A 20,379-nucleotide genomic window follows, 5' to 3' on the forward strand; every position below is an offset into this window, starting at 1 on the left:
TATATTGGGATTAGAGGTAATTTTTTAAAAAAATTGACATTTATTTACTTAAAATATAATTATAATTATCTTAAATTTAAAACTTAACAAAACATAAATAATATTTACCGGTAAATCTTTTTTAATAAGGAGGATGAAGTTGCTTAGTTTTGCCTAATGTCTGAAATTTTGGATCCATATTTGCTCTTTATAGGAGCAACTATAGAAAATCCTGAATTTGTAGTTAGTTTGTCCAGGCAGAGAACACTTCAGGTTTTCCTCCTCACTCTTGCTCAGTCAAATCACATACTAACTTGCTCAGGTGCAGCAGGAACAAATTTTGATAGGTTCCAAAATTGCTGAGAAACTTCCAGAGAATGTGCTGTGAGCTTTCCTGGTAGCTTTGCTTCTTGAAGACAATAGCTAATGTCACAGAATAACTTCTGACCGGACTCTGGCTTTGCCTGCACAAATACTGGCTTGTCCAGGCAGAGTGGGAGCAAGCATGTGCAGCAATCTACCTTTGCATACATAAAACATCAGGCTGCACAGATAAAACTGGAGTCCCGTCAAAATTTCCTTCTCCACTTCTGCACATAACAGTGACCCATATCTAGATATGTGTTTAGTTCAGATATGGAACCAAAACACATGTCTCCAGACATGGGACCAAAGGTATAAGAAAGGAACACATATGTTCTAAGCAAAAATGTTCTGTAAAAACAAGGGGGAAAAACTAAGGCCATTGAGATAGTCTACCCACTTTGTATCTCGTACAATTCTTCCCTCAGCTAACAATGTTGTGCAATACAATACATCCTCCTGAGTGCCCCAGTTACCCTAAAGAGAAATGGGAAAAGGGTTATGTGGGCAGGCCATTAGATATATTAGGGCTGAAGCCAGGACTCCAGGCATGGCTATGGGGATGTAGGGAGAAGACCACAGTGAAAAGATTGGTGGGCAAGCTGGCACTCAGCTCCAGAGAATGAGGCATACCAGCCTTGCTCTTGTCACCTCTTTATAACATTTTAGATTTTGGCAGGTCTTCCAAACAAGTAGCTTGTTTTGGATTCATAGCAAAGCACCTCCTCTATTTTATGTCTACTCCTACTAAAAAGAATTTTCCACGATTATGATTTCATAGAAACCACTGCCCACGTATGTCTGTCCAACGAACATGGTTGTTCAATCCTGTTAATCTACTTAACCTTTAAATAATCAATTTAATCACACGAATCCAATTTTTGGCATTGTGTTTCATTGACACAATGAAGCAAACTAGTGGCAGGGATTGTTACATCGAGCACTAGTTAAAAAATAAGGGTTACAGGATTCTCTAATCATTATTTCTTTAATAGATTATATAATTAACAATTACATAATTGTGAATAACCAACCCCCCCCAAGCAGCATAACAGCATTAAAACCCTTACGCAAATGAAACCCTAGGTCACTCGACAGGCATGCCTTCCCACATCCCGACAAGGCTCTTGAAAAAAAATGCTCGAAGTTGCTCAGAGCAAAACCAAAAACTAATATTTATTTATTTATTTATTTGTTATAATATGCCGTTCACCTCCCCCACCCCGCCCCCGGCCCTTGGGGAAATTTGCTCCCAGGGTTGCGAAAAGCACGAAGGCTCTGCTTGAGGCACGAGGCCCTACTTTTGACCCGTCAACAATTCCCGCGGGCCTCCGCCGCAGAGACAATCAAGACAACGCGGCGCGGGAGACGGCTAGTTAGTAACGTCTGGAGCACGTGTTGACGAGGCGCTACGTCGCCTTAAGGCTCGCGCGCCGCTAAGGTGGGGTTCGCGGCTGCTGGTTCTACGCTCCAGCGAGAACCCAGAAGAGCGAAGGAGATAACAGCCCTGCTGCCCTTAGGCGGGTCTCTATCGCCGGGTGGGCCTCAGAGGGGAGAGTCACGCGGGCGGCAGGCAGGTTGGCTGGTTTTTGGCGGGAGAGGCAGCTGGAGTGGATGGAAAGGGCCTTCTGGAAGGCAGGACGGCGTCTCTTGAGTTGGTGGGAGGTCTCCCTTCGGCCATATTAAGGGCTGCGTTTTGTCTCTCCTCAAGTTTGTCGCTTCGCGTGTCTTTCTCTCTGGGCAGGAAGACGTGGAGTTGGCCGACGCTGCCATGGATGACGAGAACTGGGATGCAGAGTTTACAGAAGGTGTTAGTGGAGAGGAAAGCCGGGCCTTGCCCGTCTTCCAGCCTAGCTTCCAGAAGCTGGTGGGTGCCTATGGAAGTTGCATGTTTTGAGGCGTGCTCTGTTTTTCCAACATTTAGGTCAGAGTCTTCCTGAGACTAGGTGTACAACGAATGGGGAGGTCGGTTAGAATTTGGACCCGGGTAGAAGCATTACGAAACAATCCGTCAAGTCTTGGAAGGAATAAGTTCTTAATGCCGGGTTCCTTACTAAGTTTCCTATTAGGGATTGACTTAGTCAAGGGATGGTGGTGCCTAATATAAACAGCATAATCCCCTCTTCTTCAACTTCAAGAGATTGGTTTTACAGTATGGAACTCCCAGAACTCCAAAACATGCTTTTAAAGAGTTCTGGAAACTTCTCTTCCAAATTCTGGGACTTTGAATGACTTTAGGTGGCAAGTGGTTATATTAGCAAACAAACATTGTATATTACCCTTTTGTGGTCTAAAGTGTTCCAAATCACTTTGCCACTAGATTCTACTCCTTTGTTGAATAAAGAGTAATTTTACACCTATTAAAGGTATTTTCTCTGCTTCCTGTTTCAAAATAAGTTGCTTTGATTAGAGGTTTAGATTATGATTCTGTTCAGTTTGGTTGGGAGTGAGCCATGATTAAGTGGACTGTTACAAGTAAATTTTTAAAAAAGTTATATAATTTACTATTTCTAAGCCACTGCATTTGTTAACAATCGCAGATAGACAGTGAAAGAGAAAGTGTAATATGTTCTCCAACTCTGGAGTACTTAAGGAAAGTTATTCAAAATGTTTAAAGGCTGTTTAAGCAGATGTATTTTATTATATGTACAAGATAATTGATTTTTTAGGAATTTCTCCACAACAGTTCCTGTATGGTCTGATTATTTACTTCATGTTGTAGGGTATCACACCCGTGAGAACAAATGAAACCTTGTGCAATTTCACTCAGAGTGTAAAACAGCCAGGTATGTGTTAAAGAATATAGTAAGCATGCATGTTTTGAAAAAGAGATGGTTGCAAATAATGAACTTTTAATAATTTCAAGCCCTTATCTCTCATGTGGCCATGATAGTCCTTTTGTGACAATATGTGGTCTCAAAATTCCAGCTGTTGTTGGGAGGGGTATGATACTTAAATTGTTAGTAAGCATTGTGCTGTTTCAGTTTTAAAATGAAATAATTTTGGTTGAAAGAAAATTCATCTGATGAATTAGGAAGTAATATCTTTGCCCAAGTTGCATAATGTTTTGTTGACTCTGAGATGTATTTAGTCTTCAAGTGTATGTTGGTGATTGTATATCCAAATGTAATCACTGGGTGGCAATTCTGATTAGTATCAAAATACAATTACAAAAATGAACTTAATTTTCTTTTATAATTGCAACTTCTAGAGATTTCCTGGAGCTGCATCTAAGGTTGTTAGGGGACATATGGAGCCTTCAGACCTGATACTGTAATTTATAATCGAGATGAGAGAACTTGTGCAAGAAAACGTGTTGCTATATAGAATTTCTGATTTGTTCATATCACTTACTGAATTGATAATATTTTACTTAAAATTAATCTCAAAATAGTTTGAAATTCAAAATAAAAGAACAAAATCAATAGAAAAGATGTTCTAAAATATCACAGCAACATTAGCTTATTAAAATGTTTAGAAGAATCAAAGGGCGTTGCTTGCTAACAGAAAGAGAATAAAAATGACACTAGGTGCACCTTTCTGCTAAAGGCATTTCAAAGTTGAGAAGTAACTGCTGAAAAGTCACTCCTGTTCCCAAGGAATTGCAGAACAGACCCTCTCTAAAGCAGGGGTGTCAAACTTGGAACATCATGTGATGTGTTGTGACGTATTGCAACTTTTTTGCTATTGCCGGCAATGGGGTGGGCACAGTTTTGTTATAATGCATCCGGCCCATGGGCCGGCAGTTTGACACCCCTGCTCTAAACATACTCTTAGGATATGAGTAAGAACACAGAATTTTGAAGGAATTCTTAGGGGCTACAGTTTAAGAAACAGAATTTCCTCATTTTTTTCCTGTAAATGCAGTTGCTTTGGTTGTGTTGGACCTTTGGTTACTCTGGTCATGATAGAGATTAGGAAAGTGGAGAAAGGGTTTGAATATAAGCCAAAGAATCTGGCAAATCTAAAACTTATGTGCTACTTCTTTCCATACTGGAAATTAAGATAAAGTGTAGTCTTAAAGTTTTAGGATGGAGGTGCGATCTGCAGATTGTAATTCTATGCATTTACAGTAAAACAAAAATATTTAAGTTACTACCTGCATCTTGTCTGCATTTGTTTGTCTCAGTATTTTCCTAAACAAGGCTTTCCAATTTAGGTATCTTGCCAGTTTAGAAACTGCCTTCATGTATGGTTGCATAAATCACAATTGTACAGGATTACAGAATATACTAATCAAAATCATGCACACCATGTTCTAGTATTGCACAATGGGTGAGTCCAGGGTGCATTAAAACATTGAAGTACATCAAATTCAGCTTTGCAAGCAAGCCATGAAACAAGTAATAAAATGATTGATTATATGAAGGAAGGAATACATGAACTTAGGATGCTTGCTAGTAATTAACCAAAGTTTAATTAATAGTGAAAATCAACAATGTATCTAAATTATGGTTTTGAGTATTTTTGAATTGAGCTTTCTATACTCTGCTCACATACTATCCAAAACTTAATGTTCAGTTCATGTTGGTACAAGTGTAAATCCCTCCACTGCATTTTGTAACCTAGGCACCAGATAGATATAATCAGCTTATTCAGCATATAGACACTTGGCAATAAATAAGTAGAGAAGATGCTTGTTTGTGTAAATATACTTTAAAAGCAATGATATATATACAGAAAGTAATTGCAGAATCTATCTTAATTTTAGAGTCCCAAGTGGGTCTTATGATGTCTATTGACAGCTGTATCAGATAGGAAAAGTCAATGTAATCAGTGCAGGAACTAACTATACCTGTATCCTCTTACCAACATTGAAACTTCAACCATTGAACCTTAATTTACTAGCAAATAAGTAGAAACCAGCTGAATAACCATAGGACACTGGAAGATGAAACTGAAGCTGAGCAATTATACTAATGAACCTAACTTGTAAATTATTTCCATGTGTGAAGAAACTGACTAGAAATGCATTTAAACTAGTTAACAAGATTTTTTTATTATTTACTTTTCATTCCTTTTATTAGATGTCAGAGAAAATCGTAATGGTGAAGAGAAACAAACAGGTAGATTTGGAAGTGGAAGAAGTTTTGGAACCAGAGGTATACTATTATGTAAAAATTTGTCATTTAAGGAAAAGATTATTGATAGTGTTTAATGTTTAATATGTTTTAATAATTTTTTCAATAAGGCCTCTCCCTTGCTGATCTACATTTTTGTGCTTTTTTTAAAAAAAACAAAACCAACTTTAATATGACTGTGTTTCCTTTCTTTTTTACTTTTTACTTTTACTTTCCTTTTCTTTCCCTTCCTTTCCCTTTCCTTCCCTTTCCTTCCCTTGGTACTTCAACACCCAGAGTTACTTTTTGTAAGATAGGTGGCCATATACATTTTATAAATATTTTTTAAAAATCTGTACATAAAAATACTTTACAGAAGAGGAAAGGGGGCTGATTTCTTAAAGTTTTAGTATTTACTTCTGATAAAATAGGATATTTAGTGTAAATCATAAATGGAACTTATTTTTGCATTTGTACTTACATGTTATATGAAACTGAAAATATTGTTTCAATTGTGAAACATTCCATTCCATTGAGTTTGGTGAACTGTTTCAGATTGTCCACAGTTCGACCTAAACAAATCTGCAGGGATCTTGGAAGATCTTATGGGGTGAGCAGCGCTAGGCTGGTGTGTGCCACTCCTCTGCTTTTTCTATGTGCTGACCCATCTCTTTCCTCAGCATCTTCCCTTCCTTGTTTCCCCTTAGCTGCACTAATAGCACAGTGTATCCCATTGGCTCACTCGTCCTCCCTCTCCTGCCTCCCCACTGTTGCCAATGCCCCTGCAGGCCATTACCAGAGAACCCCGTCAGCCTTTCCTTTCTTTGCTTCTGTCCCCCTCTTGCATGGAAGAACCATATCGGGGTCTCTATATAAAGTATTCTGCTTGTGAACACATATTTCATTTTAATCATTAAACTCATAAAACCAGATGTTTCTGCATGGAATGTTTTATGCTCAGAATTTGTTAATGTAATTAATTCTTTGTGTTCCATCTAAAAGAACTGGCTTTGTTCCCTGTTTCAATTTACGTGGTTTTCGTGTATGTGGAAAAGAATGTAGATTATAGAAAACGTTCTGGTTTTCAACTCTAGAAAATATGTCCGAATAAATAATTTTTCTACTCAGAAAATAATTGTTAGCTAATTAAATAATATAATTTAACAGAAGTTGAGAACTCAGGAAAAAGGATAATCAGTATAGGTACTACTTTGGAAATATTATTTCCCATGGTTATTTAATTTTTATAACGTTTGAATAAAAGAATGAATATCATTGTCAGCTATATTAATCTTCTGTAATATATTAGGAAATAGATTTGAAGAAAGAAAATCTTCAAGTTTCGAAAAAGGTAAGATTGCAAATTTGTATCAAGTAATAATTTCGAACACAGCTAACCCTAACCCAGTACTGTGGAGTAAAACAATTAAATTTGAATGTTACTAGATAATCTGCATCTAATGTTGGCTTTATGACAGCTAAAACAGTAATTAAAATTGAATTCATGATTAATCTGTTAATTATAGGCAGGCATAGTCGGGTTAAATAAAACTACGTTAGCAACCTAAGGAAATTTTCTTCATTGTTTTTTTAAAACGTTAACTAACAAAAATATTTTCCCCTTTATTAGAGGTAGTCTTCGATTTCAACCATAATGAAGCCTGCTCACTATGGTCGCAAGTTGTGATGGTTGTTAAGTGATGTGGTCACTTGATTGCCTCACTTAATGACTATTATCCCTGCTCTCCCCTATGTAGTTGTTAAGTGGAGAATTGGGTGCTTCAGGTGAGGGAGGCAGCATAAGGCCTAGTGTAGGCCCAGGCCAATCTACCCTGGACCTTCCCCAGCCCCTAATATACCCCCTGTTCCACTTCCTGCCTCTTGAGCTCCTTGCAGACCTAGGGCATACTTTTCCTACCCCTGTCACTGATTGCTCATTTACCTTCTATAGATTTCCTAGAGCTCCAGAGCTCATGTTGGGGAAAGAGAGCAGGCTGTTCCATACCTTGGCATCCACGTAGACCATATGCCTGGAAGTGGATGCCATTTTCTTGGGCTAGCACTGCACTTTATTATAATTTTGTCTTTTTCTTTTTAAGAAGCACACATGTTTTGACTTCTAATACCTATTTTTCGTGTTGGGGAGAAAAGTAGTTCTTTATTAAATGTTTGAAACTTCTCCAGGTGGTCCTTTTCCACTATATTGGATAGGAGTTCATTTAGCAGATTAGCATATGACTGCTGTATTGCTGAGTAACCCAGTTACATAGTTTTGAATAATGGTTTTAATCATTAACTAGCCCACAAAGCAGTTTACAAATTCCAGTTTACAAATTAAACCTGATTTAGTTATCACTGTTCATTTTTGTTTTTTCCCAAATTAGGTTTTCAAAGAATGAATGAGGACGTTGGTGTTCTTCGTAGACCTGGGAGAGGATCATTCAGAAATGATAGAGTAGGATTTGGGCAATTTACAAGTAAGTATTATAGTTTGGAATAATTCAAACATTGGCTAACACAGAAATTTCTAGAAATGAAAGGTATTAGTATTGTGCCTAAGAAACATTTACAAATGAATACAAATATGTCTGCTAAAAAAGTAGAAAATATTGGAATGGATTTTCAAGGCTTGATTGCTTGAAAATTGTAACATGTTATGTTAGTTTAAATATAGTGAAACATCTTTTTCATAGAAAATCTAACATGTAAGAGTGAATAAATATTTGATTATATTATAACAGATGATGTAAATGTGAACCAAGATGGAATACAAAATTCTGTCAGCTTAGGTTTTAAAAGAAGAGGCTTTGGTACTTCATCAGGTAAAACTTCATGTGAAATTTTATTATGTTCATTTTTTATGACTTCATCTGAATTCTGTGAATAAGATTATTGGCAGTTGATATATTTAAAAATGCAAAATAGGGGAAAAGAGGAGATCATAGATAAGTTCAACTTTTTGTGAATTTGGAAAGAGAAAACTGGTATCATGCAGATGTTCCACAACTATACTTTTCTTTATTCTTGATCATACATTTTCAAAAGCTCTGCCAAAAAAATTAAAGTACAAAAACCTCTGAACAATGTAGATGAATGTTGTAAATTAATGATGATTGTAATTTGTTTATCACAGTTATCCATAATCACAATATTATTAAACCATGCATTTTTTCAGGTGATTTTGAAAGTAGAAGAGGCTTTGAAGCCAGAGGTAAAAATAATTTGTTTAGTTTATGTACTACTTGTTGCCCTCTGGATGTATAGTACTTCTGTTATTTTCTGTCATTTTCAGCAGGTATGACCATTGTTATCTGGAAAGCAACAATTTGGATGATAAGGATACTCCTTGTATAAAGAACATTTGTGAATTTAATTTGTTCCTTGATTTTCTGAAATATAGAATTAACATTACAACTTTCATGCTATTTCTGAGTGTGTCTCTGTATGTATGTATGCATGCATGCGTGTGTATTTATGTGTGTATTATTCCTGAACACCCCTTTTTTGGTTTCATTTAAAATTCTTTTGAGAATGATCCATGTAGCTCTTATATAACTACAAAATTCATTTCTGCTGTATATAACTTAACAATTCTTTTAACAGGGGATTACAAAGGAAGCAGTGAAGAAAATGTAGCTTCTGAAAGAGGTAAGTGTGTCTTGAATGTGAACAAGTTTTAAAGTTCCTTCTATGATCAGACTATTTTCCCCTCCAAATCATTTTCTTATTTTAACAATAAAGAGAAATGGAAATCAGATGGTGATGCAGGAGAGATGATAATGCAGATAAGTTATATCAGAAACAATGAAAGCAGATAATAAGTATTTGGCTTCACATGTAGAACTTTTTGAGAATCAGAATATCTTTCTTGTATTTGCAGGTCCAAAGGTGACATACGTACCACCACCTCCACCGGATGATGAGAATAGTATCTTTGCACATTACCAGACAGGAATAAATTTTGATAAATACGATAATATTCTTGTGGAAGTTTCAGGGCTTGATCCTCCACCAGCAATATTGGTTAGTGAATGTTTAAAATTCTTGTGAAAAATAAAGAGCTGAAGAAAATGATAGCTGTTATTTTAAGTGATAGAGACATTGCTCATCTGAGTTTCACGTTTCAATTGTGGAACAGAACAAGGTACATAACTTACTATATGTCAGTAACTTGGGAGCATTAAAGTTTAAGGTTGTGCAAGAGATAAGAAAAAAATTGTTTTAAAACCAGAACCAAATTTTTGCATTCTCCATCTTTTTTATCCCATTGACTCCACTTTCAGTGTTCTAGTGGTGTAGGTCCCATCTGCCCACCCCAAATCTTCCCAATGTTATCCCTCCTTTTCCTCAGCAGCCTAATCATCTTCCTTACTGATTTTCACAGTGCTTCCCCCCCCTTTCTCCATGCCAAATGATCTCATTGTGCAGCATAGCAACAGCAATAGCACTTCAGTCAATTGGAATAGAACTGGGAGAGACCTTGGAGGTTTTCTAGTCCAACCCCTGCTCAAGCAGGAAACTCTTGACCACTTCAGACAAGTGACTGTCCAGTCTCTTCTTAAAAACCTCCAGTGATGAAGCACTTACAATTTCTGACAGCAAGATGTTCCACTGGTTACTTGTCCTCACTTATTAGGAAGTTTCTCCTTACTTCCAGGTTGCTTCTCTCCTTGATTAGTTTTCACCCATTGTTTCTTGTCCTGCCTATAGGTTCTTTGGTAAATAAGTCGACCCCTTCCTCTTTGTGGCAGTCTTTCAAATACTGGAATATTGCTATCATGTCAACCCTAGTCCTTCTTTTCGACTTACCGTACTACTTATATACAGTATACCTTGACATATACGTTAGACTTAGATACTTATATATTTATATTTATATAAATATACTTATAAATATAAATAGACTTATATACAGCTTCATAGTGCTTTACAGTCTTCTCTAAGCAGTTTACAGAGTCAGCACATTGTCCCCAACAATCTGGGTCTTCATTTTACCAACCTGGGAAGGATGGAAGGCTAAATCAACCTTTAGCTCGTCAGAATCAAACTTCTGACAGTGAGTAGTGAGTTAGCCTGAAATACTGCATTCTAACCATTGTGCCACCACAGCTCCTATTCTATATTCCAGTGGCCAACAGTTCTTCCTTGGAGGCAGTACAGAATGTATAGTGCAAAATAGAAAACACCTACAATCAATGACTTCTGATTAAAAATGAAAATATAAGGATATAATTAGTGGCCAGGCTTCTCTTGTCATTAAAATTAACAGATAAAATGGATTGTTGTTTGTTCTGATTTTGTTAAGAATTTTAGGCTTATTTTTTGCTTGCTTTATGAGGCTATTCCTGGGGGCATGGGTTGATGTAATTCATAAAATATGTTGAAGTTGTGATATGCTAGTAATTGTTTTAAAATATTAAATTTTGTTAATGTAGTTTTCTGTTCAATCCTTTTTTTAGACTTTTGAAGAAGCTAGTCTGTGTGAAACCTTAATAAAAAACATAGCTAGAGCTGGATATTTTAAACTTACTCCTGTGCAAAAATATAGTATTCCTATTGTGCTGGCAGGACGTGACTTAATGGCGTGTGCACAAACAGGATCTGGAAAAACAGTAAGGACACAATACCAGATTCTGTTGAGGTTTGGGGTGGATTTATTATCATTTTTTTTAATTTCAACATTTAAAGTTTTCAGATTATTTCACTCTCAACTCAGCTACAGTTTTCATTTGTGAAATATTTTCATTAGTAAAAACTATTAAATTGAAATATATTAGCAATTTGAATTTCTTATGATTGAATACATTAAATGGAAGCATTTTAAATTAAAAAATAATATTCTTGACAGATTTGATATACTTCTTTAGTATTCTAATACAAAATTCCTAATGTTTAAGTTCTTTTAGTACTGTCTCAAATGACTGAGCCATGTTTCTTCTTGCACATTTTTCTTCAGAGTACTGTTTGTGAATCCCTTTTCATGGTTATGAATTTATAACAATCATAATTGTTTGACATTAAAAAATTAGGAGATTCTCAATGTTTGAAGTAGATGTTGGACCTTTATATTTTAGTGTACTTTTTAATTTTTTTATAAACATCTAAGGTTGGATCAGAAAGATGCACTTTTATTTAACTTTTTCATGTACTGGAAGTGCAGCATTTCTAAATTGTAATATATTTGCCCTTTAGGCAGCTTTTCTTATACCAATTTTAGCTCATATGATGCGAGATGGAGTGACTGCCAGTCAATTCAAAGGGGAACAAGAACCCCAATGTTTAGTAATAGCACCAACTAGAGAACTGATAAATCAGATCTTTCTGGAATCAAGAAAATTTTCATATGGGTAAGTATTTGGGCAAATTAAATCACAATGGCAGAGTGCTCCCACTAAAGAATAAATTATGGAAGTGTATATACATGTCTACTTAGTATGTATCTAAAGTTCATTTATAACCTGTTAACAATGGTTGTAAACATTCTCAGATTGATATAGTGGGATATGTTTTGGTTAAATAATTTTCCACCTTTTTTGGAGTAACCAGAGTTTTTGCTGATTCATATGCAAATAGCATTTGATAATTTACATTTCTTTTCTTAGCCTGCTAGTTATTATATGTAATACAAAAAGCTGAAGCCATAATTGTAGCTACTTAGGAATTATTGTTTACAAATGATAAGTGTTCATAAGCTTTAATACTGCAGATTGGGCTAGAGAAAGGTACACAAGTGTATAATAAAAATATTAATTATATAATTCATACATAATTGTATTCCTATATTATATCTTAAAATAATGTTGATAATGGTGGATTAAGTAAGCTACTTAATTTTAAATGCGGACCATCAAAAGCTGTGGCTTAAATATTTCAAACAAACCAAAAGTAATGTAGTATTAGATCTGTTATTATACCATATCACATATTTAAGGCTTTGTTATTAATAGTAATACAGTGGGATGTGTTCACTGTTTTTAACTGTATATTTTAATTGTATATTTTCTTCATAACTAGAACTTGCATAAGGCCTGTTGTGATTTATGGAGGTATACAAATGAGCCATACAATTCATCAGATAAAGCAAGGGTGTAATATATTGTGTGCTACCCCAGGAAGACTTTTGGATATCATAGGCAGACAAAAGGTAAGATCTCTGGATCACCATGAATAGAATGAACATTAAACTTTATGACTATTCAAACTTAACACTCTTTTATTGCAAGGATTTGATATAGTTTAAAACAAGGTGTTTAAAGAAGCTTATGGGGATGAGTTAACACATTCTAAATTGATTCACAAAAAAAGGTACTTCATATTTGATCAGGCCAGTGATAAAATGCTGCTGTTAAGGCTAAAAGGGTGAAAACAGATTCTGGCTATTATAGTGCTTTGATTTTTTTCAAGCTACAGTAGGTAACAACTATTCATATGGAATTATCTGTAGAGACAATGATTCGCCAGAATCTTTATTGCGTTTGCCAATCCTATCATCCAAGTTCAATTTACTTAAGAGGTTTGATATCAATCTGCAATGTTGGACATATAAAATTAAAGGGAATGAAGGACCATAGTGTAATAGGTACATGAAGGAAGGAGAGAACAGCATCTGAATTATTGATAACATGAAACTTTAATTACTAAATACTTTCAAAAACGTCAACAAAGTTTTCTCTACTGCTACTGTAACTAAAATATGTTGCATTGGTTGCTTCATTTCTGTTGTTAGATGGTGGACCAATATCTCTTCAGTATTGCTTTGCTATGGTAGTTGTAGATATTAATTTAGCAGCATCTAGGTATAATTAATCATTTGTGTAAAATTAGACTATATTGTTCTTTAAAGCAGAATATGGGGACATATGTAAAGTGTACCATATAAATTTGAGGGCTAATTTGAGTTTGTGCAGCTATCCTGTAAAAATAGAATTTTGTGTGCTTTTTTCAAATTTTTCTTGCATATTTGATTTTTTCTAAAAGATTGGGCTCAGCAAGTTAAAATATTTGGTGTTAGATGAAGCTGATCGTATGCTGGATATGGGATTTGGCCCTGAGATAAGGAAATTAATTTCATCTCCAGGCATGCCCTCAAAAGACAAACGCCAAACATTAATGTTTAGTGCCACTTTTCCTGATGAAATCCAAAGGTATGTATTAGCAATTCATTTTAAAAATACAGTTTACAAGATGTAAATTTCAGGTAATTCATTCAGAGTGAAATCTTAAGTACAAATGTTACCTTGCTAAAATTTTGAATCTCAATTGCTAAGGTCTTGTGTCTACTTCATTTAATCTTGGAGGAACTGACTCATCATAGAAAGAGTACCTTCTGAGTTAAGTAATTGTTTGGAACAATGCCTGTTTTTACAAGTCATATTTGGACAATAACTGTTTGCAATTTAAATAGCATATATTTATAGAAGTGGCTACTGGTACATTGGTTTTTAGTATCATTTTACTAACTACAAGTAGTCCTCAGCAACCATTCATTTAGTGACTTTTCGAAGTTACAATGACACTGAAAAAAGTGACTTATGACCATTTTAGGAGCCATGGTAGTGCACTAATTAGAATGCAGTATTACAAGTTAACTCTGGCCAAAGCCAGAGGTTGACTCAGCCTTTCATTTTTTCAAGGTTGGTAAAATGAATGGTTGGGGGCTAGATTGTTGAGGGGCCAATATGCTGATATACATTGTAAATGTTTAGTAAACTGCTAGAGAATGCTGTAAAAGTACTATGGAATGGTATATAAGCCCGCTATTGCTATAGTGCTATTGCTATTTTGCATACTTACAACTGTTGCAGCATCCCCATGGTCATATGATCAAAATTTGGATGCTTGGCACCTGGCATATATTTTAAGTTTAAGTTTAAGTTTATTAAATTTTTATACCGCCCTTCTCCCGAAGGACTCAGGGCGGTGAACAGGGCATATGAATAAAAATACAAAAGTACAAAAGTTAAAAAAAGGATTAAATTATTGCCCAAATTAAAACAATCAAAATATACAAACATTAAAACCCTGACTCCCCATCAGGCCAGGCCAGCTTGTTCGAATAAATGGGTTGTAGTGTCCCAGGGTCATGTTTATGACCTTTTATGATCTGACAAAGTCAGTAGGGAAGCCAGATTCACTTAACAGCCTTGTTACTAACTTACCAATTGTGATGATTAACTTTACAACTACCTGCATAAAACATTACTACTTTATTTCCCAAACTGTTGATCCTTCTTCCTCTGGATGCACTACTTCAAAATAACTTAATTGTATTGAGGCACGGTAGCACAGTGCCTGAAGGACACTGGATCTGCTAACCAGAAAGTCGACATTCTGGCAGTTTCTCTCGTAGCATCACAGGATGGGGTGAGCTCCCATCACTCGCCTATAGCTCTTGCCCGGCCCACCCAGCAGTTTGAAAGCATTATTGCAAGCAGATAAATGGGTACCACTTCAGTGGGAATGGCTAGCTGCGCAAGGAAAACAGGAGCTGGTGCTGGACCTGTCCGGACATGAGGTGAGATCGGCGGAAGAGGCCTAATGATGTCATTAACCCAAGTGCCACTAGCCAGACAATACATGCTGAATCACCCCATGGCACATTGTGGATAAGTGTGCAGGCACAAAACCAAACGAACAACAATTAGCCTGTCAGGACTACTCTGTAAAGTATAGATCTCCCTGATACATGCATGCCATATGAAATAAAAAAATAAAATAAAACTTAATTTTACTTAATTTACTTAAAGGCTCGCTGGAGAATTTTTGAAGACAGATTATTTATTTGTTGTTGTTGGACAAGTGGGAGGAGCATGCAGTGATGTTCAGCAGACCATACTTCAAGTGAAACAGTATGACAAGAAAGACAAACTTGTTGAAATTCTTAATGAAATAGGTAATTGAGGCCTTGTAATTGAAATGTACTTTCTTTAATGTTACTAAGTGTTAAATTGATGTAAGGCTGCCAGATGTGTAGTGTAGCGTAATTATTGTTCAGTAATATAAGTGGCTCAGTGGGTTAGGACGCTGAGCTTGTCGATCAGAAGGTCGGCAGTTTGGCGGGTCGAATCCCGAGTGCCGCGTAACAGAGTGAGCGCCTGTTACTCGTCCCAGCTTCTGCCAACCTAGCAGTTCGAAAGCACGTAAAAATGCAAGTAGAAAAATAGGGACCACTACGGTGGGAAGGTAACAGCGTTCCGTGCGCCTTTGGCGTCTAGTCATGCCGGCCACATGACCACGGAGACGTCCTCGGACAAGCGCTGGCTCTTCGGCTTTGAAACGGAGATGAGCACCGGCCCCTAGAGTCGGAAACGACTAGCACGCATGTGCAGGGGAACCTTTACCTTTACCTTTAATATAAGTATGTGCATTAGGGATTCTCCACAGAGTTCTTCTTCTCCTGACGAGCTCATTGTATAGTTCTAGGGATGGGCATCAGTTTTTAAGAAATAAATTTTCTGAATTAAAGAAAGTTGCAGTGTTGTTTCAAAGGTTGTTTCAAAAAAGTCATTAACAGTTCTTAATTGTAACAGAACCATAGGGAAACCCCATTTTATGAAGGATCACTGTCACATTCTCTTAGAACAACTACCATCACTGAGATGAAGTTGTGGGAGTGAAATTGAAGGGAAGTATGCTATGTAAATATCTTGAGTATATTTTTGAAGAAGAGTAAAATAATATTTCCTGCTTTCTTTATAGGCGATAAAAGAACCATGGTGTTTGTGGAAACGAAGAAAAAAGCAGATTTTTTTGCAACTTTACTTTGCCAAGAAAACATATCAACCACAAGTATTCATGGGTGAGTAAATTGTGGGATAGCCAACACTTTTGTAACATTTAAAATTAAATTTTGAGAAGAAATTGGTGGTCATGGATACCTCCCTGTTCCAAATTGGTTGCCGTGGCCAGTTAGGATAATTCTGCTCTCAGAGCACTTAAATTGGTGATTGTGCTTCCTGTCACTTTTCACTAGCCTTAAAAATATGATGTTACCCTTGTTTGGGGCGAGGTGGGGACATTTCCAGAATACTTGGTTGCAACTATTCATTTCTGATTTCTAATAGTGCTCATCTCCGTTTCAAAGCCGAAGAGCCAGCACTTGTGCGAGGACGTCTCAGTGGTCATGTGGCCGGCATGACTAGACGCCAAAGGCGCACGGAACACTGTTACTTTCCCACCGTAGTGGTCCCTATTTTTCTACTTGCATTTTTACATGCTTTCGAACTGCTAGGTTGGCAGAAGTTGGGATGAGTAACAGGTGCTCACTCTGCTATGCGGCACTCGGGATTCGACCCGCCAAACTGCCGATCTTCTGATCGACAAGCTCAGCATCCTAACCCACTGAGCCAGCACGTCCCTAAGATCTATATAACTCTCCATTTCCTTAAAGGCAAATTCAACTGGAAATGGCTGAAGGTTCCAATAAAAATGACTTGGTACATTAAAAATATAGAGTCCTCGACTTTTGCTTAATGACCATTCAAAGTTATAAAGGGCATGTAAAGCACTTAAGTTGATGCAAAATATTGCATCTCTGTCCCACCACAGTCACAAGATTGTAGTCACATGATCTGGGTACTTGGTAACTGTTTGCACTTACAACTGATTGCCAAGTGACCCACGATCATGTAATTGCCATTTGCAGTCTTCCTTGCCAGCTTCCCCAGGAAGTCAATGCTGTGTACTGAAATAGCGAGGATTTTTCAACATCAGAGCTGAGAGACATACATAGCCTGCCCTGGTCTTCCCAGGGCCTGAGGCATTCCACGTTCCATATCTTGCCCCTCTCACAAGGCTATTGAAATGCTTAACTTGGCACATTTCTGTGTTTTTAATTAAACTATGAGATTGATAAAGGTAAGTCAAGTTGTTTCTTAAAGGACTATATAATCTCTTAACCAAAACAATGTGTAGTAGACAAGCACAAATTTTGGATCACTATCTACAGTACTTCAAACTGCAGAGGATACCATTATTCTCCCATTCGTGCAGAGTAGAATTATGAATGAGAATTTTTTTTAATCTAATGCACATACGTCTAGCTTTACCCTCCACTTTGTTATATCTATCTGTTAAAATTTCTTTGCAAATTAAAATGTTCTATTTTTAGTGACCGGGAACAGAGAGAGAGAGAGGAAGCACTTCATTATTTTCGTACTGGAAGATGCCCTGTGCTTGTTGCTACATCTGTAGCAGCAAGAGGTCTGGATATAGAAAATGTTCAACATGTTATAAATGTTGATCTCCCTTCCACAATTGATGAATATGTTCATAGGATTGGACGAACTGGCCGTTGTGGTAATATAGGCAAAGCAATTTCTTTCTTTGATCTTCAAGCAGACAATGCTATTGCACAGCCTCTAATCAAAGTGCTTGCAGATGTAAGTTGTCTTTCATTTCCCAATTTTTAAATAGTTTTTAAACAGACAATAGTACGTATGTAATAATGCAACCTTTCCTTTTTAAGGCTCAGCAAGAGGTTCCAGCATGGTTAGAAGAAATTGCTTGTGGTTCAGGTGGGATTGGTTTTGGTAATCCAAAGGGAAATGTCTTCGCAGCTGTTGATTCCCGAAAGGTAGGTGACTTTTAAATCAAACTGTTTTTTATCTAAACATTGGTTAAGTATTGTAATTTTGAAAGACTCTGGCTCCAAACATACTCAGCAATCCTTAAAAGAAGAATCAAACTAAGGTTGAGAAATATTTGTGGTTATGGATATTGGAATAGGCATAGATGAGGAAGCAAGCATTATAAAACAAAGATGATAAGGAAAGTGATGTAAGTGGAAATAACCATTTTTAAGTTTCTTTACACATAGATTGTTAAAAGTAGTCCATTAAAATGATAATATGGGATATACAAAATACAGTAAGTATTCTTGATTCTGAATGGTCCAGTGGAGAATAGTAGTGATTTTAGGCCTTTTATACACAAACCAAATGCTGTATCAGTGGAAGCTAATTGTGAGCATCACAATACAGAAATAGGGCTTCATGTATTTCAGGCTGTCTGTGATAAACAGAAAGCTGTCAAGCAGGTTAAAGAGCAAGTATCTGAAACATACTTTCTAATACAGACCTGGGCATGTTGGTGGCAGGAGCAGGGCAGCAGGGGGCAGGGCAGCAGCGACCCTCCACAATGTTGAAAATAAACATAGCACACTGTTCCTGACAATGTACAATTTTCTTTGTTTTATCTGAAAATCTGAATTCTGTTTTATGTAGGTTTTCCATGGCAAAGACAGTCCTCACAGTGGAGGATTTGCAGCATCAAATATACTTGTAGCAGATGAGTCCTGGGATTAAATCTACCCTTGGCAGCAGAACAACATTGTACTATACAAAATCTTCTAAACAAAGTAGTTTTGGGGAAACCTGACTGGATCCTGACCAATTATATTAGATAGTCTATAATTTCAATGGAATTTACTTCTAAGTATATGTGTTTAGGATTATTACATGTTTAAGAAACCATTGATATTGCTGTCTTCCCATGTTAAGGAAAGGTGGATTTCAGGCATTTGAATTCCTTATTTAGCAAATTTAAGTTTAATGGTTGTGTGAAGTAACACAATTTGTTATAAAGGACTGTTGTAAATGACTGTAGAAATGATTAATAAAAACTTGTAATCATGTCCTGTGCTATGGATTCTATAGAATTTAGCTCAATTCTGGCAGTGTTATCGGAAATCATTGCTTGAACTCCCAAATAAATATTTTTAGGATTACATGATATCAACTCTAAAATCACAAACTTTCTTACAATTTTAGCAGCCATTGATTCTGCAACTACGGAACACAGATTTTATTCACAAGGAAGAAGAAGGTGTATTCAAGTCAATTTTGCTTTATTATGCTGGTTATTGCAAGCAAACATTTTGGAGTTTACTGAGTCATCATTTCTTAGCTCAACAAGTTTGCATAGGCTTAAATTGCATTGTGGACAGGAATTATTCAGATACTTTTTAATTGGTAAATTTAAGTTGAAGGCTACATTTTTGAAATGATCCATTAGGAAATCTTCAGGCAATTAGGTGATGCACTGAAGTGGCTCACAACTGCAGTGAATTCTGTTGATTCTTCAGGAACAGGTAATTTCTCAGTAAATTGATGATCACTTAAATATGAGTCAGCAGTGTGCAACAGCAGCTAAAAAAGCTAATACAATCCTTGGTTGTATAAACGCATTTTAGAATCAAAATCATGTGAACTGTTAGTACTGCTTTATAAACATCTGGAATATTGCATCCAGTTTTGGTGGTCACATTATAAAAATGTTGAGACTTTGGAAAAAGTGCACAGAAGAGCAATTAAGTTGATTAAAAACCTGGAGACTAAAACATGAAAGAATTGTTGCAGGATTTGGGTTTGGCTAGTCTAGAGAAAAGAAGGATTAGGGAGGACATGATAGCAGTATTCCAGTATTTGAGAGGCTTGCCACAAATATGCTTTTCCAAAGCACCAGAGGGCAGGACAAGAAACGATGGATGGAAGCGAATCAAGGAGAGAAGCAACCTGGAAGTCAGGAGAAACCTAACAGTGAGGACAATCAACAGTGAAACAGCTTGCCATCAGAAGTTGTGGGTGCTTCATCACTGAAGGCTTTTAAGAAGAGACTGGTCGCTTGTCTGAAATGGTATAGGTTTCCTGCTTGAGCAGGGGGCTGGACTAGAAGACCTCCAAGGTCCCTTCCAGCTCTGTTTTGATTGATTGATCTCCCTTTGGTGAAGTGTCTGGAGCCTCTGGATTTTTGCCTGCAACGAGATAAAAGTCGAGTCATTTCTGAGAACTTTCCCGGTCGGAAGACCTGTGAACTGAACGCCATCACAGCAGGCCCGCCCATTGGGTGTGGGCAATGATGATGAAAGAAACCCCGATTTCCCCCGAAGTTTAATGACGGGAAGAAGCGGAAAAAAACAACAGCATGGGTGAGCCCAGAGGCGGGACTTCAGCCGTGGTGAAAAAGCCTCACATTGGAG

General features: G+C 36.7%; 1 protein-coding gene across 1 annotated transcript; it reads left to right on the forward strand.

Moving 5' to 3' along the window:
* Positions 1-2,113: 2,113 nt before the first annotated feature.
* DDX4 (DEAD-box helicase 4) lies at positions 2,114-18,997 on the forward strand (the record flags this gene model as incomplete). Its single annotated transcript, XM_081316394.1, has 16 exons — positions 2,114-2,209; positions 3,065-3,128; positions 5,370-5,456; positions 7,787-7,879; positions 8,144-8,224; positions 9,006-9,050; positions 9,244-9,425; positions 10,862-11,014; positions 11,595-11,749; positions 12,417-12,546; positions 13,380-13,546; positions 15,149-15,294; positions 16,101-16,200; positions 17,512-17,782; positions 17,869-17,976; positions 18,626-18,997. 16 exons carry the CDS (start codon positions 2,114-2,116, stop codon positions 18,704-18,706), a joined length of 1,959 nt encoding a protein of 652 aa, XP_081172520.1. The 3' UTR covers positions 18,707-18,997.
* Between the last annotated feature and the right edge of the window lie 1,382 nt (positions 18,998-20,379).

The sequence above is a fragment of the Vipera berus genome, assembly GCF_964194415.1.
Source record: "Vipera berus genome assembly, chromosome: 2".
Classification (NCBI taxonomy): domain Eukaryota; kingdom Metazoa; phylum Chordata; class Lepidosauria; order Squamata; family Viperidae; genus Vipera; species Vipera berus.